At 50.1% G+C, this 25,103-nt stretch overlaps 2 protein-coding genes across 2 annotated transcripts; one reads left to right on the top strand and one right to left on the bottom strand.

Moving 5' to 3' along the window:
- Window positions 1-9,173: 9,173 nt before the first annotated feature.
- TEX261 (testis expressed 261) lies at window positions 9,174-16,683 on the top strand. Its single transcript, XM_079110566.1, has 6 exons — window positions 9,174-9,348; window positions 10,271-10,350; window positions 11,727-11,880; window positions 14,741-14,808; window positions 15,462-15,564; window positions 15,746-16,683. The coding sequence occupies exons 1-6, from the start codon at window positions 9,279-9,281 to the stop codon at window positions 15,859-15,861; spliced, it is 591 nt and encodes a 196-aa protein (XP_078966692.1). The 5' UTR covers window positions 9,174-9,278; the 3' UTR covers window positions 15,862-16,683.
- Window positions 16,251-23,860, bottom strand: ANKRD53 (ankyrin repeat domain 53; the record flags this gene model as incomplete). The annotated part of the gene is made up of 5 exons (XM_079111536.1): window positions 16,251-19,730; window positions 21,682-21,802; window positions 22,243-22,407; window positions 23,096-23,295; window positions 23,591-23,860. Coding segments are annotated over 5 exons (1,458 nt in total), but the record flags the coding sequence as incomplete, so codon positions are not given.
- Between the last annotated feature and the right edge of the window lie 1,243 nt (window positions 23,861-25,103).

The raw sequence follows: 25,103 nt of genomic DNA, 5'->3' as shown, positions 1-25,103 counted from the left end.
GTGTGTGCCGAGTGTATGTTCATGCACGTTTGTCTACTTAGGACCTGCCTGTCAGTGGCATGCCTTCTCGTGTTCCTTTAGCACATTTTAGTGCATGCCTGCTGTGTGCACTGGGAAATCGGGGCCTAAATAGGCCACGGTCCCTGCTCTTGCATTCTGGTGGGACAGACGGGAACATCTACTGTGTTGTCATGTAATGATAAGTTCTCAAGGAAAGGTAAAGTGGGAGGTGGGATGGGTTGCTACTTAGCTGGGTGTGGTCAGGAGTTGCCCTCTGAGGAGGTGATCTGAATAATGAAGGGACAGCCTGGTGACTGGGGAGGAGGGCTATGGACAAGAGCAGAAAGCAGGGCTACAGTGGGATGAGCTGGAGTTCCACGATAGTGCATGGGTGTGGTGTGCAGACAGGAGGAAAAGAGAGATGCCACATCTGGTGTGGCATCTGACAATCCAGATTGGGGGAACAGCCCTCAGTAAGATCTGACTTGCCCAGCGTGGCTCTGAGATCCAGCTCTGACCCCCTCCCTCAGTCCAGTCCCATAGCCCAGCACAGGGGCTTGCTCTGTTCTAACATTAGCTGGGGATTGTCCCCACCGGGTACCCCCAGCTATTCAGATCCAACTGTGGCATGTGGTGCCCAGCTCCATGAGATGCCCAGAGAGAGCAATTCTTACAGCCAGGCCCCACCCTGGGGCCACAGCCTGAAACTGGCCTTGAAGCTACTTCCAAATGGCCAGAAGCAAGGCCATCCATGGGTACCCTGACCTACAGGACTCACTGGCAGATGGTGGGATAGGCTGACCAGAATCCTGAGGGGGACCCTGGAGACCCCAGACCAGGCTCTCTCAGCCCAGACTTCCCCTCAGGAGCCAGGGGGCTGACTGGGCCGGTTCCAGGCAAGTGCTGTAACTAAGGCTGGACCTGGGAAAGCAAGGGGGGGGTGTTCACCTACCCTCACTGCCCTGAGCCTCCTCCTGAGTGTGGAGGCTCCAGACCCAGCATAGGCAGGGAAGGCTTCCTTCTGACTTTGACTTCTATCTGCCAAGCACAGCCCTGGACAGAGAACCCCTTAGTCCCAGGGGAGGGGGAACTGGGCTGGGCCTCCACTTTAAGTGACCTCAAGGAAAGGTAGGTGGATGTAAGAAAAGGGAGGTGGGGAAAACTGTTGTTGCCATACTAAATCAGACAAAGGCTTGATTTGGGTGTCTACAGAGGACATCAGATGTGAAGCCCAGGTCTGTGCTGGGTCCTGCATCTGTGGGTTTTCCTGATCTGTGTGTATTTGGTGTACAGATTAGTCCAGTACCATCCTGGTTGCTTCCACGTGTGAGCAAGTCCCTGTGTGCCTCTTCACCCGCATGGCTACCTGTGCACCCCAGATGGTCCCCACACTGCCAACCGCAGGGGGTCTCTCTGTGTAGTGCCTTTCTGGGCAGACTTTATGTGTGTGGGTATGTGTAAGTCTCAAGGTTGGTTCCCTGGCGGTCTCTGAAGTCTATTGCACCTCTTCCCCAGCTGACCCAGAGGCCCTTGGGGGAGAAGTTGCCAGCTCAGCTCTTATCAAGGTCACAGATGGCCATAGCAAGGAGATTCCAGTGGCTTTCTGGAGTGCCATTCTGTGCTATTGGCTAGCAGACGTTTGCATTTAGCTTTGTCCCCATCACTCCAACACACACACACACACACACACACTGCCATGTAGCTAGCTGGTCAGGTCCCTAAAACCAGCCACAGCCACACATTGATCTTGGCCTCTTACACTGGCATGGCTTCAGACTCACATCCCTGCCATTGCCCACTCTGAGGGTGTATGGAGGGCAGTAGGCAGTCTGTGATGGGCAGCTCATCTGGTTGCTGGGCACAGAGATTCCCTACTGGAATGAAATTAAGAGGTGATCTTACCCCCAACCCAATCTATCATCTCCCACTGGCCACATCTGCATGTATAAATGGGAGAGAGCCTGCTCCCATCTCACTGGATGCCCTCAGCTGACTCTCTGGATCAGGGGGGCCAGAAAGGAGCTGGGAGATTTCTAAGCATCTGCCTCATGCCAAGCCTGGTATCTGGGCAGGTTGTGGGTGAGCAGCAGTGAGAACTTGCACACAGCTGGTGAGGCTGCTGAGGAAACACCTGGAAAGTTAACTAAAAAAGCAAGAGAGTCACCAGGAGGCCCTGAGTGAGCTCAGTGAGGACTATAGACTCAGGTTGCAAACAGGAGGCCAAAGAGGAAAAGGCTTAGAGTGGTCTGGAGCAACCAGGAAGACTTCCTGGAGGCAGGGATGTTAACTGTGTGTTGAAAGACGGGTAAGAACCGGGTAGGTGAAGAGAAAGGGAGAGAAGAGCACATGAGTGCAACAAGGGCAGGCGTGGAAGAGATTCATCTGGGAGGAAGGGGACAGGATGGGCGAGGTCCTTTCGGTTTCAAAGTCATGATCTGGAGAATCTTGCGTAGGTGGTAGGGCTGGAAAGCTCCAAGGGTTTGCTTTTGCAGAGTGGAGACTGGAAGGAAAGTGAGGAAGGGCAAGCTGGACAGGGATGTCCCCCAACTGCCAACAACTCTGTACCCTACCTAAAAGGGGTGGGTCGGCGTGGGGCTCAGGACTCTACAGGGTCCATGCATTCTGTGCTCTTCTTTCTCTAGGGTAACGGTTTCCATCCTAGTTGCCCTGTGGAAACCCTGTAGAAATGGGAACTTGAAAATCTGCTGACACTGGACCTCATCCCACCGAGTTTGCTCATAGCTGGGGCTGAGAACCATCAGGCTCCACTTAGACATGAGTTCATTCAGCCGACTAGGAACATGTGGGGCTCAAGTTCTGGGGTGGCACCTGTTCAGCCCTGAAACCTCCTCCCTGGGGAAAGTTAGGACAGTAAGTTGCCAGAAAAAGATACTCAGCAGTGTGTCATAGAAGCCAGTAGGGGGAGATAGCTGGGACAGGAAGGACCTGGAACTGTGACCAGGAGGCGCAGACCACACCACTGTCCATCCCCTGCTCACGCACATCAGCTCAGGCTTTCTCAACACAAACTGCTATTGTCACCCACGTGGCATAGTGGTGGCCACGGGGCTCACAGCTGCCACTATGATGACTGAGTGCCACACGCTGCACACAGGCCAATTCAGCTTCTCACAGGGCCCCTCTCCAGCTATGGGAAAGAGACCGTTTGACAAGTTTGGGTCAGGGGTCCACCCTTTCAAGGGGGATAGTGTGACCTGGCAGAAGTACGACCGCAGGGGCCAGCCTTATAGGCAGGATGGCTCTTGCCCACCATATACACTTCTCTGTGCCTGGGGACATGGCAATACCCACATTCTTATGACTTTCTTAGGCATTTGAACTGGGTTTTGAATAATGAGTGGGCAGAGAGGTGGACTAGCTGTTCACCTATAGATTGATGTTGGGCTTGGTTTGTGAAAGGGAAAGTAGAACTGGTTACTTCCTGGTCCAGAACCTTCTTACTTCTCTGATCTACTGATCCCCTTCATCCCCCTAGGAAGGAAGCCAGTTGGTCAGAGAGAGTATTCTCTTTTCTTCTTATTGGGAGTTCCTGTCAGGGAGACCACCAGGAGCTGCTTGAATAAAGGCAGGGAGACACTCAGGCCTGGGTTTCAGTAATCTACATTATGCTAATGACAGAAGCCACTGTGAATGGCTCTCTGCTGTCCTGGCTAATAAGGCTGTCTCCAGGAGGCCCAAGCCCAGGCCAGCTGGACCTCCACCAGGCAGCTGCTTCCCAACCCTACTGCCCCCCACCAGGCTATGGGACCTGAACAGCGCTGCTCAGGAGCTCTGGTGTGTGTGTGTGTGTGTGTGTGTGTGTGTGTGTGAGAGAGAGAGAGAGAGAGAAAGAGAGAGAGAGAGAGAGAGAATATATTGGTAAGAGAAAAATTCTGACAAGTCCTAAATGTAGTTACAGGCTAGAGAAAAGAGGTAAGAGAAACTATCCGACTAATTCCTTCAGATCAAGCAAAAATCCTGCTCCACCTCCCTAAGTGTATTTTGAAACCTTGACACAAAACTCATGAGGATGACGATCAAGGTGCCATCATGCTCTGCTTACAACCCCAAGCAATCCAGGAGTGACAAGTTCTCTTTATACACTATCCTACTGCCCCCTCCAAAACTTTGCTTCGTGTTGTTCTACCCCTCTTATCTACAGCCAAGGAAGTTTCAGGGTAAGCAATTTATTCTTTCTTTTCCCAAAATTTTCAATATAAAATACTCTGACTTAGATCTCGTGGACATTTTCCCAACTGCTACCTAGCCGTGCTGCTGGTAGCTTAGGGAATTTATCCCAGGACTCTCCCTTTCTTCCAGACTAGCATTTGTTACAGCTCAATAAATCCTTTTATTTTGGAGATCTCTTAGTGTCTAGAACTTTGATTTAACAATTTGCTGGGGTCTTACATCCCCCATCAGATTCTTTCTCGTCATTCCTCCTCTCAGGCCTGGCAGCTTAGCTGAAGATAAAGCTGAGGTAATTAATAGAGCCTTTGAGGACTTGTCACTAGACAGAGCTCTTTAACTCAGACACCTGAGTTGGGGCCCCAAGCATGTGACAGGGATGGGGGAGGGGTACCCAGACTTTGGGGCAGCTGCTTGAGTGGGGCAGAGGCATAGTGCAGAAACAAGGTCGGGAAGCCCAGACTACTCAGACATACAGATTCTGTGGACACGGCAGGGCTCATTGATTTTCATGGTGTGTGCTTTGTCTCTTAGCAAAATTTCGTTCTGGCTAACCTGCTGTGGAATACCAAACAAACCTGCTGACTACATGGACCATTACAGGAAAAAATCCCCGCTAGGATGTGGGGACCTCAAAGGAGGACATCTTGTGGTGACGTGGTATGTATCGGGTGTGGAGTGGGATGGGAGGAAACATGTCTCCTTAAATCTCCTGCCCAACCCCCACCTCCTGTGAGGAAGCCTGGGAGCTGGCAGAGAAAGGTCGGGTCTAGGCAAGAACCACACAAGAAAAAGGGATTAGGAGGAAAGAGGGGCCTGTGTGTCCAAGCCTGCCTGCCTGTGTCTGACTTGATGGGGTCTCCTGCACAACAACCATTATTTTCAACCTGGTTAGCTAGAGGCAGCAGAGGCCCAGAAGCTGAGGTGAATCCTGACCACAGTTGTGTGTAATGTGTAAGTGATGGGTGTGATGTGGGTGCTTGGGTGAGTGTGTGCTCTCAGGGCCTCCCTACTTGGCCTTCACTAAGACTGGCAGTAAGGCCCCAATTATCTCTACAAAACTCCTTTCAGAAGGCCACCAGCCTGGCTGTGGCCCACGTCAACTCTTCTGATGACCACTAGAGGGCAGTAGCCAACACAGCCAGGTGTTGGGAACTTTTGACTACTGGATCTTGGTCTTGTTCCACAAAACTGTGGTCTGTCTAGACCCCAGGGATGGACCCTGGGACCACACATCGGTCTAAATGCCCATCCAAGCCTTGGACACAGTGAATTTTGAGGGAATGTGAGAAGATGAAATAGTGAAGACACTGGAGACCAAACCAGAAGTGGCTAAAACTGGACTCCTTAGTCCATCAGTGTTCATTAGTTCCTGCAAGGATAAAGACAGAGGGAAAAAAGGGTAAGCCCAGGAGTCCAGGAATCCTTCATGGAGTTAAGACAGGACCTAGACCACTGTCCAAAAGGCATGTGTTGAGTAGACAGGCAGAATCACCTGACTGCAAAGACTGGTGACTTGAAGACACAAAGGAAAGTCACATGGTTTCTGAAGTCAGGCTTCCCAGATTCACACCTCCTTTAGCACTAGGTGTGTGACTTTGAACCTCTCTGTGCCTCTGTTTCTCGTCTGTAAGATGAAGACAATGGTAGTACTGTCACCAGCTCAGCAGGTCTTTAAATTTATTCAGGATAGAAATCAAACATGGCTACGACAGAGAAGGTTCTCAAGAATCATTGTTGCACCAATTAGTTTATCCAGGTGGTTCCACCATAGGCAGAGTATCCAGGAAATGTGGTTGCCTCATAGGCAGAATAGCAGAGAAATCAAGGGGTGAACAGCATGTATGCATTTGGGGGCTAAAAATTAACATATCCATAAGCTATGGGTCAATCTCTTATTGTATCTGTGCCAATTTAAACTCCATCAAAAATGTTTACATGTTTCAAAATGTGCCTAAAATTGTGTTAGGTATCTTCTGCCTACCCTCCTGGGCACGTCTTTTAACACAGCAGTGCAATTAAATGAGGGTCCTACTTAGTTAGATCAAGGTGTTGTGGCCAGACATATTTACCTTAGGTTTGATGATTTCTTGTTGCTCTCTTGAACAATGAAAGTAGTTGTGTAGGGTTTTACCATTCATCTTAAGCATAAAGCATGTAGTGCCTTTCTTCTTATTTTATTTTATTGGTACCGGGGATTGAACCCAGGGGTGCCCTACCACTGACCTACATCCCCCACCCTTTTCATTTTTAATTTTGAGACAGGGTCTCCCCAACTTGTCCAAGCTGGCCTCAAACTTGTGATTCTCTTACCTTAGCCTCTGGAGTTGCTGGGATTACAGGCATAAACCACCACACCTGACTCTTGTCACTAACTGTTAACCCTATACTCCTGCCTCAGTACTATCTCCTATCCTAGCTGTGTTAATTCACCCTCAGAATGGTGGCACAAAGCAAGAACCTTGGAACTGCTAGTATGTCTTATCTTCTTCCCTTGATCTTAGTCAAAAAGTAATTACTTCTTAGTCAAGAAGTAATTCAGTTATTGATTTCTAAAGAAAAGATCCAGAGGATGTTGATGTTGGTGGCTTTCCTCAGGCTTCCTTATGAGATTTTTGGGAGTTGGTCCCCACACATGCAGATATTACCTGGTAACGTATGAATGTAAAAATTAAAGGAGTATGTGTAGTTACTAGGGTCTGTCAAAGATCAAATTAACAATCTGGTCAGTCACTTCTGAATCTACAGACCCCGTCATTGTTGAAATGAGTCCCTTGAATTGAGTGTGGGTCCCTCCTGCTCTTTTCTCTCTCTCTCTCTGTTAAGCAAGACCTGGGCTTGCTGTTCCCAACCTGACTACTTGTTAGGCATGGTCCCAAGGAGCCTCCTGAGCCCTGCCCTGTCCTGTTAGTAGAACCCTGTCCTTAGCAGTAGAACAGCACTTGTCATTGCTTGCTTCTCATGGCTCTCAGGAAATTGTGGCTTTCCCTTCTTGCTCTCAGAGGAAATTTGGTTCCTTCAACCTGGTTCTCCATGGTCAATTTGTACTCTAAAACTGTGGGGAAGTGAAAGCGTCCAGATCTAGAATAACAGTGCTGGCTGGCTCGGTCTAGGGCAAATGCACCTAGCCTTTGGAGCCTCAGGTTTCCGGAGAGGGATGGAGGATACTTTTTTATTTTCTCACTTCTGAAGAGAGTTAAAGATCAATTGAGAATTTATCATGCCTCTATTCACTGATACTTCCGTGTCTCAAATACAAACTGCCCAGAAGAAAAGATTAGAGCATGAAGCTCCTCTATTGGACCAATCAGGAATGACCAGGTCACATGATCCAAGGTTAGCCCACTTCCCTGTTAGGTACCACATAGTGGCTTTTCTCACAAAGTGACTGGGTAACAACAGGAGATTTGAGACATCCTAGTAGGTTTAGTGTACTATGAACATTTTGTATTTTTAAACTTTATGAATAGGTGATGTATTTACATAGTTCAATGTTTTAAGGTTGTAAAAAGACATACAACTGGAATGATCACCTCCACTCTTGAACTCCACCCCTTCTCTTCCTAGGAAAACGTGTTTATTATGGTAAATTATACATGATGCAAAACTTACAATTTTAACCTTTTTCTAAAGTGGTATTAAGTGTTTTTATTGTTCTTTAGCTATCACCACCGTTCGTCTCCAGAACATTCTCCTTCCCAAACAGAAACTCTATCCATTAAACAATAACTCCCTATCGGCTTCTGTCCCCAGCCTCTGGAAACCACTGTTCTATTTGCTGTCTTTGTAATTTTGACTACGCCAGGAAGCTCTCATGAGTGGATCATACAATACTTGGCTTATTCATTTAGCATAATATCTTCACGGTTTGCCTTCCAAAAATTGGCTTTTTTCACTTAACATAATGCCTTCAAGGTTCACATATGCTGTAGCATATGCCAGAATTTTACCGGTTTTTTTTTTTTTTTTTTTTTGCGTTGCTGGGGATTTGAACCCAGGGCCTTGTGTTTACAAGGCACTCTACCAACTGACCTATATCCCCAGCCCAATATTTTACCTTTTTTTTTAAGACTAAAGAATATTCTGTTGTTTATACATGCCACCTTTTCTTTATCCTTTCATCCATCAGTGAACATTTATGTTTCCACCTTCTGCCTACTGTGAAGAATGCTACTATGAACATTGGTGTGCAAAGTCTCTACTTTCTTTCTTTCTTTTTCTTTTTTGGCTTATATACCCAAAAGTGGAATTGACGGATCCTATGGTAATTTTAATTCATTTTTTGAAGACTATGTATTTGTTTTTATTTTTATGTTTTTTATGTATTTGTTTTTATACATCAAAAATGTGATGCTGATAGAAGGAGCATACCAGAATTCTTTCCGCCACTAGATGGGGAACTTCTTAACAAGAACTGTGTCCTTCCTCGAGCTCCTTCAGCAACCCTCCCAGAAGGATGGTAAGCGCAATCAGCGCCTAGTGAGCATCCTGCGTGCCCAGCACTGAGCAAGGAGCAGGCGACACAAAGACACAGAATCTACCTCAAAAGAAGTGAGCCTCTCTAAAGTGCGAGTTAGATCTGAGGGTGACCAATTAAAGGCACTCCAACTCCTGATTGTGTGGCTTCCTAGATGTGAGACCTGGAGAAAGGTAACTCCAACTTCCATCCAGAAAATGATTCGCGTCATTGGATCAATTCCTGTCATGAACATGGAGACTGGCATTTGTTAGGCAATCAGCAACTCCTTGTTACCGCGACTGTTAAGAGAAGACCCAGTGGGCAACCTGCACTCCGACTGTCGGGCGCGCTGCAGCCGCTCATGGTCTCCTGGGCTGCGATGGAGAAACTTGGCTGAGAGCGAGCGCGGCGCCGACGCGGCAGCAGCGCTTGGTCCTCCGAGCCGGCGGGCGGCGCTAGTGCAGACATGGTCCGGGGCGGCGCTCGGGCCGGGCTCCTCTCGGCGGCCGCGCACAGCCGTCGGCCGTCCGCGGGGCGGGGACGCGGCGGCGGTGGCGGCCGCTCTGTGTCGCCGGAGCCCAAACGCGCAGGCCCGTCCCGGCGGCCGCGGGGCGGGCGGGGTGGGGGCGCCATGTGGTTCATGTACGTGCTGAGCTGGCTGTCGCTCTTCATCCAGGTGGCCTTCATCACGCTGGCCGTCGGTGAGAGTGCGCGACCCTGGCCCGTGCGGGCTCCCGCCCCGGCATCTGTTTGCCAGGGGTCGCATCGCGGGGGGTCTGGAGCAAGTTGGGGGGTCCCTGCTCAGCGCCCCCGACCCTCGCCGCTTCCCTCCGGTCCCTCCGTGTCCTGCCACTCTCGCTAAGCCCAGCAATCGGGCCTGACCGTGAGTCTTGCCAGGTGTCACAAAGTCCGCCTGGCAGTGCCGGGAAAAGACTGACTTAAGTGCCCTGCCGGCGCCCGCGAACCGCTAACCGCTCCCACCCTCGCGGGCTCACCGCGCCCCACTTTCCCCCGACACCTGCTGTTATCCTGTTGCCTCTGCCCCTTTGTACTCACTGCTCATCGCCTTTGATACTGTCCCCTCTGTCCCCTTCCTACTCCATCTCAATTGAGATCTTACCTCCTCCGGAAACCCCTCCGGGATTTGGTGATCCAGCTGTGCTCTGTCCTTGCCCTAAAGTATCCTTCTTACTTTGGGATAGTCTGACTTTTCCCCCTGCTTATTCCTACCTCCCCTCAAGCTGGTGGGGAATGGGCTCTTGTCTGTCTTGTTCTGCTATATTGTCAGCAATCAGCCTAGCACCTGACCCATATTAAGTGCCCTGAAGGGATTTGTTAAATGAGTGCATGAAATTATGCTCTCTGGGCCAGAGGTTAGCATTGTGCTGAGGAATCCAATGCGGGCTTCCATTCATTTTTAACGAGATTTCTCTTCAGTTGCCCCAACAAGGTTCTGCTTCTCCAGACCTGGAAGGGCAACATGTGGGTTGTTTGATTTGTTCTGTACTTTCTAGAGTCTATGAGGGTTGGTGGGGAACAGGCTGCTGAGAGAGGGATGACCAGGATGGCAGGAGTGACCCTGGCTGATGTTCTCCCTGCTTGTCGCTCTCCCCATTACCCCAGCGGCCGGCCTCTACTACCTGGCAGAACTGATAGAAGAATACACAGTGGCTACCAGCAGAATCATAAAATACATGATCTGGGTAAGTGGCAGCTTTCCCCACTATTCCCCTTTGCTCTTGTCTTGCTCAAAAGTATCCCTTAGCCTTTGCATATGGCTAGTGGGGAAAGTTTGGCTTGGATGAGGAGAGTCCTGTCTGCTGGTTCCAGAGAGTATTCCTCCTGCCTCCCTGTCTTGTGACCTGTCTTTTGGGTCTGCACTCCTGGGCCCAGATCGTCCTTGGCCTCCTTCCCCAAGTGGCAGTGTTTCATTGCAGACCTTGTTCTCTGTTCCTAAGGTGACAGCACAGTGAACATTCTCTGTTGACAGGCCTGTGACTTTGCCTTTGCTTGGCTGTCTTTCACTGTTTTTGGCGTCTTGCTCTGCCCCCAGCGTTTAGAACTTAGAGGAACCTCAAGGACAGTTTTGAATGCTTGTTCAATGCCATCTTTCTAATGGGATTGAGTGATTTGTCCTAAGGGGAGAACACCCCCCCACACCCCCACACCCCCGCCTCATGGGAAGCTTCTCTTCCTGGATACAGTCCTTGCCATTGATGTCAAGGCCACAGGAGTGATTACTTGCAGACAGATTTCCTCCAGCTGCAGGAGAGATTGAAGGCACATCTGGACAGGAAGAGACCATTGCCACTCAAACCTCCTGGTGTCATCAGCTGCTTCCATTCTGGGCACGGCCTGGGGTTTGGAGTTAGTGATGAGAACAAGACTGTAGCTATTAACTCTGAGTTCAGAGGCCTAGCTTGTGGTTGTTGGTACAGGAATTAGATCTTCATTCAGCCAACTGTCACTTGTTAAGCACTGATAACTACACATCCTTCAGAACATGTTTCTCAAACTGCAGGCATGATTCATTATTGTGCTACATAATCAGTTCAGTAGGTTGTGATCAACATTTAAAAAAAATGGAATAGGGGTTTTGGGTGTAGCTCAGTGGTAGAGTGTATATAGCAAGCATGAAGCCCTGGGTTTGATCTCCAGCACCAAAAAAAGGGAAAAAAGAATAGAAAAGACTAGTATTAAATTTGAGTTCTGATCACATATATGTATGTGTATGTTGGGGTCACTGTATAGAATGTTTTTCTTACTGTGGGTTGCTGTCAAAGAACTTCAGGGGCTGAGAATGTCGCTCAGTGGTAGAGCATTTGCCTTGCAAGTGTGAGGCTCTGGGTTCGGTCCCCAGCACTGCAAAAAGAAAAAAGACCAAAACAAAAGTTTTGAGAAATGGCATTTAAAGAAGCTGCCCTTTGGGAGCTGAGAGTCTAACTGGGGAAATCAGGCCTGTGACTATATGAGGAGATTGAAGCATGAACCTAGTGCTGCCCAGAGCTGATTGGGGTGAGAGCGCCTGGGCAGTTCGCCTGGAAAGGCTTCCTGCATCTCGTGCCTCTGTTTTTTTCAGTTCTCCACAGCTGTGCTGATTGGGCTCTATGTCTTTGAGCGATTTCCCACCAGCATGATTGGCGTAGGCCTCTTCACCAACCTGGTCTACTTTGGCCTCCTCCAGACCTTCCCCTTCATCATGCTGACCTCGCCTAACTTCATCCTGTCATGCGGTGAGAGGGGACAGAATTGGGGAGGCAGCTGACATGATCAAATGTGCTCATCTCACTTCTGAGTACTGAAGGAAGCAAGCCACCAAAGTCCTCCAGGAGGCAATGTTATTGGGAAGATGGACTTCTCAGTCTTGAGGCCCCTTGAGTCTGCCTTAGCCCCATTGTCTGGAATTTGTTGGGGGTAGAGGGTTTAGGCTGGGAGGACTTTTCCAAAGAGGTAAGTTTGAAGAAGGATTTGGGAAGGGAGAAGAGGTTGTAGATTGGCAGAGGCAGGGCTCTCAAGTGAGTAGTCCTGGCCTCAGAAATCACTTTGGCCTGAAAATCTTGAGGCCCTGCCCTGAGAGGTAGGCAGCTTCCCATCCAGTCTTTTGACCCAAGTCATGATTAAGACTAGAGCCTTGCTGGGTACAGAGGTCCACATCTGTAATCCCAAGAACTGGGGAGGCTGAGTCAGGAGGATCACAAGTTCAGAGCCAGTCTCAGCAACTTAACAAGGCCCTGAGCAACTTAGTGAGGCCCTATCTCAAAATAAAATGCCTATCTCAGAAAGGCCGGGGATGTGGCTCAGTGGTAAAGCACCCCTGGGTTCAAACTTAGTATCAGAAAAAAAAGAAAGAAAAAAAGACTGGAGCCTCAAAGGGCTATGAGCCCCCTCAGATAAGGGCCTGGTGCACATGCCTCATGGGGACTGCCTTTTCAAGTCAAATTCTCGGTGGTTGCAGATGCCTTGAAGTTGAGGACCCCTGCCTTCTTGCCTTTGCCTGTCACCACTTTCTAACCTGGGTTAGTCATCTCTGGGCCTTAGCTACTCGATCTGTTTGGAAGTGATGTTTCTGACATGACCTTTGGGAAATTCAGTTGGCACATAATAGGTGATTATAGATGTTTATAGGTGTTCATGGAGAAGTTTTCAGAAAGTTTTTGGTCACCATGTTTGCTGTCTCTTCTGCTAGTCATCACTGGTCAAGGTATCAGACGGAGTTGGGGGTTGTTTTAGAGTTACTTTTCTATTTCTGTGGGAAACTTGGAAAGAGACTATTACCCCCAGGGAGGGCATAGTAGTAAACTAGGACTGATCCCTTCCCTAAGTGCCCTGGTATGATTTCACAGTAAAATTTGCTCATTGGGGTTTTTTTGTGGGACTCCTATGGGACTCCTCTGGATTCCTTTGTCATTCCTCTAGCCTACAGCCTGCCATTTAGATGTCCAAGAAAGTTTTTCCGAAAGACTTTTTTTTGGTACCAGGGGCCAAGTTGCTGAGGCTGGCTTTGAATTTGAACTTGGGATTCTCCTGCCTCAGCCTCCTGACTCCTGGGATTATAAGCATATGCCACTGCACCTGGGTTTTTTTTTTTTTTTTTTTTAATGGTACTGGGGTTTGGACCCAGAGGAGCTCTACCTCTGAGTTATACCCCAGTCATTTTTATTTTTATTTTGAGACAGGATTTTGCTATGTTGCTCAGGTAGCCTTGAACTTGTGATCCTCCTGCCTGAGCCTTCCAAGTCTCTGGGATTTTCCAAAAGATCTTGTGGGCACAGGGCATTGTCTTCCAGTATCCCTTAGCCTTTGCATATGGCTAGGCAAGCAGAGCTGTGGTCATCATCTTAGGAGGGGAGAGGCAAGGGGGAAAAAAGAGGCATGGTAGCTGCTGTGAGGTGTATATGAGGGGGTTCAGATTCAGGGGACACATTCTTTCTAGTGCTGCCCTTCATCTCAACATGGGAATAGTTAGGGACATCTGCCTTTGACTAGCCTTTCTCCCGGATCTGCTTGCTTGCTCCTTTTCATAAACTTAGTTGCACACTAAAGAGGTGTGTGTGGGACCAAAACATATCAGACTAGTGCACCTCACTCTGGAGCAGGATGGGGAAGGACACCCTCCCTAGTGTTCAGAGGAACCATACGATCATACCTCAAAGTGTCTACAAACTATCCCCTTTTAATCCCAAGGAATGAGGGCCCCTTTACTTGAGGAGACTGTTTATATGCTTCCCAGTTTGGAGCAGAATTTCTTAGGGATGTGGTCTGCACATTCAGGTCTTCCTTCCCCCTACTGCCTATAGGAGAGCTTTCTTTAGAACCTGTATTCAATAAAAACCAGGTTCGTGCTGGGTGTGATGGCACACACCTATAATCACAGCTACTTGGGAGGCTGAAGTATTACAAAATCAAGGCAAGTGCTGCACAACTTCGTGAGACCCTATCTTAAAATAAAAGAAAAAAGGGCTGAGGATGTAGCCCAGTGGTAGCTTAGCATGCTTGAGGCCCTGCGTTCAATCGCAGTACTGCAAAAAGATAACCACCACCAAACAAGCAAACAAACAAACAAAAAAAACCCCAGTTTCATTGTCACCATGCTTTGGCTTATGTAACACAGAATCCTCTTTTTATTAACATGCTAGAGCTTCTTACTTTACACACGATGCCCTCTGCATTGGGCAGGTTGGAGTTGATTCTCCCATCTTTTTTTTTTTTTTTGCAGGGGGAGGTGAAGATACTGGGGATTGAACTCAGGAGTGCTTTACCACTGATCTTTATCCTCTGCCTAGTTTTTGTTTTGAGACAGGGTCTTGCTGAGTTGCTGAGGGTTTTGCTCAGTTGCTGAGGCTGCCTTGAACTTAAAGTTCTCCTGCCTCAACTTCCTGAGTCCCTGGGACTACAGGCGTGGGTCACCACACCTGGCTGATTCTCCCATCTTGACAGATGGACAGCTGCGTTCTAGACAGTGATACACTTGAGTCAAAGCCACACTCTGAATTGGGTGCAAAGTGAGGAGGGCCCCCAACTCCCAGGAAGCTTATGAATCCTGTTGTCATTCATCATTCCCCTAAGCTGACTGACTCTTCATTCCCTTAACAGGACTAGTGGTGGTGAATCATTACCTAGCATTTCAGTTTTTTGCGGAAGAATATTATCCTTTCTCAGAGGTAAGAAGTGCCCAGCATATGCAGTTAGTAACAGAATGGGGGTAGCAGGGGGAGTTGCATGGTTTACTTTGTAAACTTAGCTCTGATCCAAAGCTGAGTATATTAAGGGATCATATGTCTTTTAAAAAACAAAACATGACATAGATGACTTTTGAAAGCAGGGTGACTGAGGAACAGAAGGGATCCTTATCGCCGAAGTGGGGAAGATACTGCATTCCCCAGTGAGTCCTTTGGTATTCCAATGGGGTCATCTGAGGCCCCGAAGGGACACTGGGCTGACTTTGTCTGACTCAGACCTCACAGGGCTAGGGGTAGGCTATAGCTTTGAGCCCTAGTGTCCTCCATAGCCTGCCAAGGTTTTCTTCTCCCCGGACTGGTCCATACCTTACAGCTGTAGCTTGAAGCCCCAGGGCAGGACGGGTTACTTCTTTGGGAATGTGACCACATTCAATCATCATTAATTTCCACCTTTCACTATGGAGTCATCTCCATGTCTTGAGAATGTCCTGACCCTATTTCCTGGCCCCTGGTCCTTACAGAGATCAGGGACAGGCTTTCTTTGCACTTAGCCACCTCTCTAATACCCACAGTGACCACCTAGCCGCCTCTTGCTGCCTGCTGGACACCCCCTTTTCAGTCTTTCTTGTTGCCAGGTCCTGGCCTACTTCACTTTCTGCCTGTGGATAATCCCTTTTGCATTCTTTGTGTCGCTTTCGGCTGGGGAGAACGTCCTGCCCTCCACCATGCAGCCAGGAGGTGAGAAGGGATCTGTAAGGGCCAGGTGGGGGATGCCAGCAAGGCCCGAGTTGACTGGAATCACCTGAGCCAGCCCTATGATGAGCTCTGGGTTGGGAGAGCTGTGTGTGTGCGTGCACACACACACCCACACACACTCTCACTCTCGTACGCTCATACCTCCCTTCCTGTGTCTCCACAGATGACGTGGTCTCCAATTACTTCACCAAAGGCAAACGGGGCAAACGCTTAGGGATCCTGGTTGTCTTCTCCTTCATCAAAGAGGCCATTCTACCCAGTCGTCAGAAGATATACTGACCCCCGTGGGGAGGGGATGTGGGAGCAAGAAGGAGAGTCAGGCGCCTGGACCTCTGTTCTAGGTAGGGGCCAGAAGCCTGGAAGGCACCTTCCACCGGCCCTGGCTTCCCTCCCCTCAGTTCTGAAGCTCCATCCCACCCTCCTCAGGGTACTCAGCTTGGCTCGGATCTGATGCTGCCAGGACGGTCTCCTCACAAGGCACCAGGGAGGGTGGCAGAGCCTGCTTAGCCAGGAGGCCCTCCCCTCGCTCTCCCAGGAGGGTTGGGAGGTTCTGGCTCAGGCAGGGCAGGGTCTGTGAAGCTGGAAAGCAGCTGGTGACAAGTTCTGCAGATGGCCATAGGGAGGGGCCGTGTCTTGGTACCCAGGAGAAATGGTTTTTGCTGTTGAACTGTGATTTTTGTCCAATTGCTGATTCCCATTTGAATAAAGATTCTAGGTGGCACTGTTTGCCTTAATACCCCCAAAGTTCACCTTCCTTTCTTCCTGCTAACCTTCTCCCTGGACTAGACTAGTTGTGTGCTCCAGGGACTCCTCTTCTGGGTCTGGGTCTTATCCTCACAAAGGAACTCTTCTTGTGGCCCTTAGTGGGAAGAGGGCGGAGGACTAGAACCTGGCCCGGATTATGCACCTCCCTTGTCTGCATCTTTTCTCCCTGAGGCTCTGGCACGCTAGGGCTAGGAGATAGTTTAGAACTGGGTTAAATGTTCAGAATAACATCTACAGAATCCTATTTATATGTCTTCCTCTGAGAAAAGGGGTGGTTTCTGGTTGAATTCTATTCCAGGCTCAAAGAAAAATAAAAATTGGCTTCTAGGCAGCCTGGGCTCTAGCCTGTTTTTTAAGAAATGGGGTTGGTGGGAGAGGCTGTTTGTCGCTCTAAGAGCACACAAGGTCTGGCACTCTTTTATGTGCTCCTGGCTTCCATAGAGATGATCTCTGCCTTCTGAGAAGGCAGACCAGGTCTCAGGCACAGACCAGCATCTGTTGACCTTGCACTCCAACTGCAGTGCCTTGCAAGTGCTCAACAGTACATACAGGAATGAAGTCCCCATGAGAGCCATCACTGTCCTCTACCTCACAGTGAGACTGCAGGTGCAGAGATGTATTGCACATGTGGTACCTTTAAGCCACTGGGGAGACACTTGCTTAGAAATCTTTTCTCTATATCATGCCCGAAGTCCCAGCATAGCCCTTCATTTCCTTGACTTTAGCATTTCCATTCTCTTAAAATACCAGCCTTCCCCTTTCCCTGGGAGGACTAGCACATCTTGGTCTTCTTTGGAAGCAGGTGAGATTCCCAGGCCCTTTTCTGCTATGCAGAGGAGGACAGACAAGGTAGAGGGCATGAGGCCAGCATCCTCCTCATTGATGGGCTAAAAGCTGGCCCTGCTCTCTCTTGCTGTCCATTTTATTCCTCACCCTGATGATGTGGCTTCACTCTCTCCATTCACTCTATTGCTGGTCAGCGCTCTCCCATGGGTGGCCGTGGGCCTTCATGGGCTAAATCCAGCAGACGCTTTATGCCTTATCTTACTGGATCTTAACAGCAGCTGACATGGCTGATCACCCCCTGCTTCCTAAATCACACTTCCTGGCTGGCACTTCTGTGGCTGGTTGTCCTTCTTCCTCTCTGGCTGCTGCTTTTAGTCTCCTGTGCATGCTGGGGTCTTTCTGTTATGTGCTCCGTGGGGAAGCCTATCCAGGCTGATGTCTTCAGGGACTCTGCCAAGGAACTAAGAGTTGACCTCCATCCCCAGCATCCCTCCTGATCTGAATCATAGTTCTGCTGCCTTTTGGGTTTATGCACTGAAGTTCATAGCCCAGGTGGCACTTGTTGCTATCTCTGCAAAACTTCCCTTGTGGGGTTACCTGCCTTGGTCCCAAGATCATTCAGGATCCAAACGGGAAACTTTCTCTTTCTGCCTCCATGTCCAATCTCTAAAAATGGTCAAGTCTGTCTTCTTAACGTCTTGATTTGAACCACCACTCCCACTGTCAACGTTTACCTTATTATGACAGCCTCCAACTCTTTCTCTATCCCCTGGCTAGCCAGAGTTATCTTTCTAAAATGCAGTTGGATCAAGTCACTCCCTGGCCTAAAACCTTCCATGGCTCCTCGCTGCCCTCAGGATGAAGTCCAGACCCCTTAGCATGGCTTGTGAGACTCCTGGTATTCTGGCCCCTGCTTCCCTCTCTGGCCTGTCACTGGCCTTCTTGCACTCTGGCTGCAGCCTCCTGTGTGCAGAGATGCTGTGGCTCCCGTGCCACTTCGATTCTCCTTTCTTCCACTCACTCTGGTACTTTCTCTGTCAAGTCTCAATTTAGATTTTACTTCCACCAAGGAGCTTTGACTGTCCTGTCTTCCACAAGCCCCACTCCAGCACACCACACAGATCATTCTGGGCTTATTTGCCTCCTTTATGGTCTATCTCCTCATTAGACTGTAAGCTCCTTGAGGGCAGGAACTGTCCTTGAATTTTTGTATCAACAGTGCCTGGTTTGGCACCTGGCACATAGAAAACACTCAATAAATGTTTGTTTAATGAATGAATTGTTATGTGCACAAGGGGGTTGCAGGGGACCCGGAGTGGCTTCCTGGAGGAAGCACAGGTGTTTTCATATTCTCACATCAAAGCCACAGATCCTCTCCCCAGATGTGCTGCCTACGTCTCCCTGAACTGCAGAAACCTCTGGTAGTAGGAGTAAGGGATAGCAGTTCATGTGGCATGTGGCATGCCAGGGTGTGACGTATTAGCTGTCCTCCACCCAGGCCGAATCTGCAGGTGAAGAGTGAGGCTCAGCACCTGTAGCAGCAGAATTTCCCTGCAGTTCCTCTTGTCTTGGAAGCCTTGTCCTTTTTGGGCTGGGGTGGGAACCAAAGTGTCACTTTTACATTGCTAGGCCCCAGCATAGTGACTGACCCCCACTCTGAACCTTAGAGCTCTGCCCTAATTTGGATTCCTGGGGGGATCCAAGAGATTTCTTCAGAGAGAAAGGAGGCCTGGAGCCTGGGCTTTCAGAGAAGGATATAGAGGTGCCTCCTGTCCTTGAGCTGGAGAGTGGGAAATCCACAGCACTCCCTCCCCTTTCCTCCCCACCCACAATGTGAAACACCACACCTCAGCCTTCATGGGGTTGCCTCAGGTAGAGAGGCCACCAAAATAACTTTATGGGGAGTCTTGGGAGGAAGGTAGGGCAGGGAGCCCCTGATGAGCTTGAGTGGCTGCCAGGAAGGCTTCATCAAATGTCTCACGCAGGTTCATGACCAGAGCATTGGCCTGGAAGGTGTCCTCACTGAAGTGCCGCTTCTTGGGCACATCCAGTATGTTGATGGGATAAAGGCCCTGGGGCACCTTCATCCTGAATGGCTGTGTCCCTGGATACAGAACTCGGACTATCACCTTGTAAGGCAGCTTGGGCACAGGCGCCACCCAGTGGCCGTCCACCGTCTGCAGCCACGCTCCACCATGATGGTCTGGAGTCACTTTCAGAAAGTCTCGGAAGTCATGCTCCTGGCAGGGGTCTGGGTGCACACCCAGGCGGATTCCCTGCGGGTTTCCGATCTCGGTGGTAGGTGATGTGGCAGGGTTAGTGCTAATGTTCCACACGCTGGGCCGGCTGATGTTGGGCTTCTTGTAGCTGGGCTTGGGAGGCGCCACAGGGTGTAGTATATTTTGCAGGTGTCCCTCCAAGGAAGGGTGGCAGCTCATGGAAATCTGGGATTTTTGAATCTTGGAGAGGGCAGTAGACAAAGGTGGGACATCGGCCTCCTCTTCCTTGGTATTGCAGACCAGGGAATGGCATTGGCTTTGCAGCTTGGAACGCAGCCACTTCCTGAAATCATCCTCTCTCAGAAGTTGGTGTTCTTTCTGCAACAACAAGAAAACAGTGGTGGTGGCCCACTCTAGCAGTTGGGTGGAAGGAGGTCAGAAGGAGGCCCTTGGCTACCAGCCTTTGAAACCTTAGGTCTATTGTCCTTGACAGAGAAACGCTGTGTTTGAAAGAAACTCCTGCCTTGTGAGAGCCAATGTTCTGATGGAGACAACTTTTGCCCTAAGGGAGCTTCTGGGCTGATGGGGAGACCTCTAACCTGATGGGGGACATATACTTTGACCTAGGTGAGCTTCCAACTTAAGGAAGAAAGGAGAGGGACACAGTCCCTGCCCTAAGGAAAACCTCAAGCCTTATGGGGACATAAGCCCCCTTCCCAGAAAGGAATCCCCAGTACGATAGTGGCTACCTGTCTTGCCACATGAGTCTCTGGTTGGATGGGGAAAAAGCAAATGAGAAGTCCAAACTACATCATTAAACCTGGAATAGGCCAGAGCTAATCTGGACAGGACTCTCAGAGAAACTTCGAGAAGTCAAGCAAGGGAGGCTACAGTTGGCTGACTCTCAGGCTGAGCAGCAATGACTTGTCAAACTGTCCTTGCCTCCATTGGAATTGAACCTTCCACCTGTCACAGAATCTCCCCACCCTGTACTCTCAGTGTCTCAGTCCCAGTCTGTTGCTAAGCAATCAGATACTTTGGAGATTGACCCAGCTGCAGGGGTAGGCTCTGATTAGGCTAAGCCAATCATAATTCCCTCAGCCTTGCCCCAGACCTCCGTCAATCAGCATATGGCTTTCCTTTAGTTCTAGTCATTGGAACAAGAAGGACACATGATCCAATTGAGGCCAATAACAGATTCTCCAAGTGGAGATCTATAAGGGACTCTGGGAAGGGTTAGGGCCACGAGAAACAGATGGGCTTTGCCTCCCTGTGGATACTGGGAAGGCTGGGTGACACAACAAAGGGGTGCGGAACAGTGGAGAGAAATGCAGCTGGAGTCAGTAGGGCCTGCAGCCCTTCCCACTTCAGGCTCCACCTAAGATTCCCAGCATCTTTCTAGATTCTCTGAGTTGTGTTTTTGTTTTTGTTGTTCAGCCTATGTAATTATTCCTCCTTGAAATCCCCTTTCTTCTCTAGCTAGTCTTTCATTGATCTTGACCCTTGCCAGATCTCTAGTTTGTCAGTCTCTAACTCACATCTGATCCCCGAATTTGCCATTCTCTGCATATATTATGTTCCCATGTGTCCCTGTGCCTTCCTACATGACTATTTCTTCTGCCTGGTTAGCCCTTCCCTACTCCTTCATATGGCCAACTGCTGCCCACCTTCAAAGATACCTCTTAAGCATCCTTCCAGCCCCTTCCTGACACCCCACTACACTCCCATGGGAACATTACCTGCCTCCTCACTAGCCTCTAAACTAGAGTGGGGACCACACCTTGTTGGTCTCTGGGGCCACAGGGTCTGGAGGTGCCTATTGTAGTGGTCTGTTGGGAGGAAGGGTGAATAATTTTTTAACAGAGTGTGAGTCCCAGTGCTAGGCAGGTTCTGGTCTCATTAGAGAGCCTTGTCCTGAGGGGGGCTCATGAATACCTGCTCTTTTCGGCTATATTTGCTTCCCAACACCGGAAATAACTTTTGACCTGAAAGGATGGCTTATATGGGAGAGATTTCAGCAGAGCATGGGGGAGAGGGAGGCTCTGTCTTGGTGGGAATGCTTTCTTTTCCCCTGGGACTGGGGGTTGAACCCAGGGTGCTATACCACTGAGCTATATCCAAAGTCCGTCTTATGTTTTGTTTTGAGACAGGATCTCACTATGTTGCCCAGACTGGCATTGCATCTGCGATCCTCTTGCCTCAGCCTCCTGAGTTGGTGGGATGGCTGGAAGTGTTTCTCACTCTCTTCACCACAATGCAGAGTCCCTGCCTCTCTGCGCACAAGCTTGCAGAGCAGTCAGTACCCGGTCCTGCCCAGCTTCCCCCTTACTTGACACTCAAGTAGGTAGTCGTGTTCCATGATGAGCAGCTGATCCTTGAGGCGCTTCAGTTTCCCCATCTCACAGGCAAAATCCTTCTTGTCCCGTTTCCACATGGCATCCTTCAAGAACCTGGTGCCAGGATGGGGTGTGTCATTCCACAGAGCCTGGACTTCCACTAGGGCTGGAAGACTGGTGACTGCTGAGGGCTTGGAGGGGGTGGGAGGAGCTGCCAGAGTATGCCCCTGTCCAGGGGTCCTTTGGCTAACTATGTCCTTGAGGGGAAAGAGGAAAGTGTCTGATGGCCTGGTCACCACTCCCACTGCTGAGGGGCCAGGGGCCCCAGGTAAGGAAGGAGGGCAGTGTTTAACCCAAGAGGGTGACGCCTGGCAAAACCCTCAATAATATCCCGGGCGGGGGGCCTCCTCAGCAGGCTTATCCCCTCACCATCTGGCTTCCCAGACCTTCCTCTTAAAGGCTCAGCCTTGGGTGAGGGCCCTGGAGGAGGAGCAGGAGAGGGGCTGGGAGAGAAGGGTGGGGATGCAGGCTTAGGGTTATTCTCACACCCTTACCGGGCACAGGCACGACGGTTCCATATCTTGCAGTAGTCAATGGGCTTGCAGCCAGTGCCATCTTTGGCATGGACATTGGCACCATTCTGCACCAGGAACTTCACACAGCTCAGCATTCCTTCACGGGATGCCAGATGCAGAGGTGTGGAGCCGCTTTTGGTCTTGCTGTGAAAGGCCCCACCAAGAGGGAAGAGGGCAAGAAAGGAAGGACAGGTTGGTTGCTCATCAAGTGGGCAGACCAACTTCCAGACCCTGCTCTGCTGCTAGCCCACAGGGTGACCCTGGCTGTGTCCCTTGCTCTCTCCTGTTAATTTAATGTGTGCTCATGCACTAGCATGTCCTCCTCCCAAATATTCAGTTGAAGACACTGGCAGTGGTTCCCAGACTTAGCTGCAAGTCAGAAACACCTGGGAATCTTCTCAGACTGCCAAAGCCCAGGCCACAATACAGACCCCTTAAATCAAAACATTTGAGCTGGGCATGGTGGTGCATGTCTAATCCCAGTGACTCTAGAGACTGAGGCAGGAGGATTGCACGTTTGAGACCAGCCTCAGCAACTGAGTGTCTTAAAAAAACAAAAAACAAAAAACAAAAAACAAAACAAAACAAAAAAACATTCAAAAGGGCTGGGGATGTAGCTTAATGGTAGAGTGCCCTGGGTTCAATCCCATCCCATAACAGCCTTTGAATGGGAACAAAGGCATTAAGCCTCCTGGGTGATTTCAATATTCATATGAGTTTGGAAACCCAAGCACTGGGCTTAGAAGGTTTAGTGGCCTGCCTGAGCTGACCACTAGAGGTGGAATTCCTGTCTGCCCAGAAGAAGCCTCCTTCTGAAGCAGGCTGGACTCACCTATTGATGGCTGCTCCTTTCTGGAGCAGGTAGTCAATGCAGGGGAGGGCCACGGGCTTGTTGTCCTTGTGAATGACCAGATGTAGAGGGGTCTGACCATTTTTGGTGGGCAAGTTTACTGGAAACTGGTACTCCTCTATCAAGACCTGCAGGCAGTCAAGTTTGCCCTCCTGGGCTGCAAAGTGGATGGCAGCAAAGCCCTGTGGGGGCCGGTAAGAGAAAGCTGAGCAAGATTGAGACTCCAGGGTGGACAACCTGCCTATACAGCAATTTCTTGGGGTCACTTCTCCCCGCTTCCCTGTGCCCCTAGGACTGGCTCACAGCCCTTTCCCACTCCCAGTGCCTGCTCATCAGCTTACTCTGTCTCCCTCCCTGAGCCACAATGGGCCTCCCACAGAAGGTGAATAGGACCGGCCATACCAAAAAGGCCATCTGTGTGAGGAGCTCTGTGCAGAATGGGCACTCAGTCCCTGCCCCGACACTCCAAGGTCTTACCTTGTTGTCGGTTGGGATATCCCGGTGCTTCTGGTTCAGACAGAACCTCAGCCATTCCACATCGCCCACAGCAGCGGCAAACAGCTCAAAATAGCACCCACTGGCCCTTTGCTCCCACAACTCCAAGGTGCTAGAGTCAGCGTTAGGTGGGAGTGAGCAGGGCTGGGCTGCGCAGTCCCACGAAGGGTGGATGTGGAGAGGACAGTTAACAGGCACCTCCCAGGGGTCGGGCCCTGGCCCCAGCCCTGCTCCCGGGGTGTTCAGGCCGCAATTTCAGACCCCGCCCTCGGTGGCAATGCCCCACCTGGGAGGCGCTGCGCTCGCCTTCTCCCTGGGCCCACCTGGACCGCTTGGAGTCACTCCTGGTAAACCTCAGGAAGGCTTTTGATGGCCGCTCGATGGAACCCGGTGGAGTTGCCCTTTGCCTCGATCTTCTGCATTCTTGCGCTTCTGGGTCCTGGGTCCCCAGCCACTGTCCAGAACGCAGAGAGCTCCGGGCAACCGAAGCTGCCGAGGATCTGGAACTCTGGCCTGGAGCCCTGGTCCCTGTGTGGCGGCGCGTGGACTCCGCCGCGCTCCCCCGGGTCGCTACTCCGCTGCTGGCAGCCGCTTCCAGGGTGTCAGTAACCGATTCTTCCAGCCTCGAAGGTCGATGGTCTTGTTCCATGCAGGGACAGAGCCCGGGCGCCTAGGAGGACCCCTGCCCACTGCCCGCTCCCAACCGACTACGTTGCTCTGAGCCAATACACCCCAATACACCCCACCCTAGCCGCCGGGGGCCCACCGCCCTAGAAACTCAACATCCAGCACAGCAAAAACCACACTTAGCTTTCGTTCTGATTACAGAAGCTGAAACAGAAGCACAGTGTGAAAATTAAAAATCATCTAGCAGAATCCACCTGCAGAAATCACGTTCTGATGAGATCAATGCACACGTCACGTGTACATTTTTGTATCTCTTCATTTGGCGTTCTGGTTACCTCCCATTGTCATTCCACGTAATAAGCGTCTGTTATGACGCACCCACAGCCCAGATCTTAATGGATGTGCTACATGTCACACGTGCTGCAGGAAGCAAAATGGCTCAATTCTGGTTGTTTTCTTTAGATGGATTTCTGCAAGTAGAATTACTAGGTGAAAGGGAATAAATATTTTTTAAGTGTCAATACGGATTTCCAAACTGCCCTCCGGAAAGGTTTTATATTCACTTCCCTTCCACCTGCAGTGAAGCAGGCACACTGTGTATCAGCAGTGTGGGCCGGACACTTGACCTCTGTGCCTTAGTTTCTGCCTCAGCAAAATGGGGATCACAGTAAGTACTTCACAGGTAGCCAAGGTACCGCAAGCAGCAAGAAGAGTGCCAGCAGAGAAGCACTATCCCGCACTGTGTTGTTGTTGTTGTTGTTGTTGTTGTTGTTGTTGTTAGGGACTAGGGATTGAACTCTGGGTGCTTTACAACTGAGCTATATCCCTAGCCATTTTTATTTTTCATTTTGAGACAGGACCTCATTAA

The sequence above is a fragment of the Sciurus vulgaris genome, assembly GCF_902686455.1.
Source record: "Sciurus vulgaris genome assembly, chromosome: 14".
Lineage (NCBI taxonomy): Eukaryota > Metazoa > Chordata > Mammalia > Rodentia > Sciuridae > Sciurus > Sciurus vulgaris.
The sequence above is the reverse complement of the archived record's forward strand: the minus strand, read 5'-3'. Positions and strand labels throughout refer to the sequence as shown.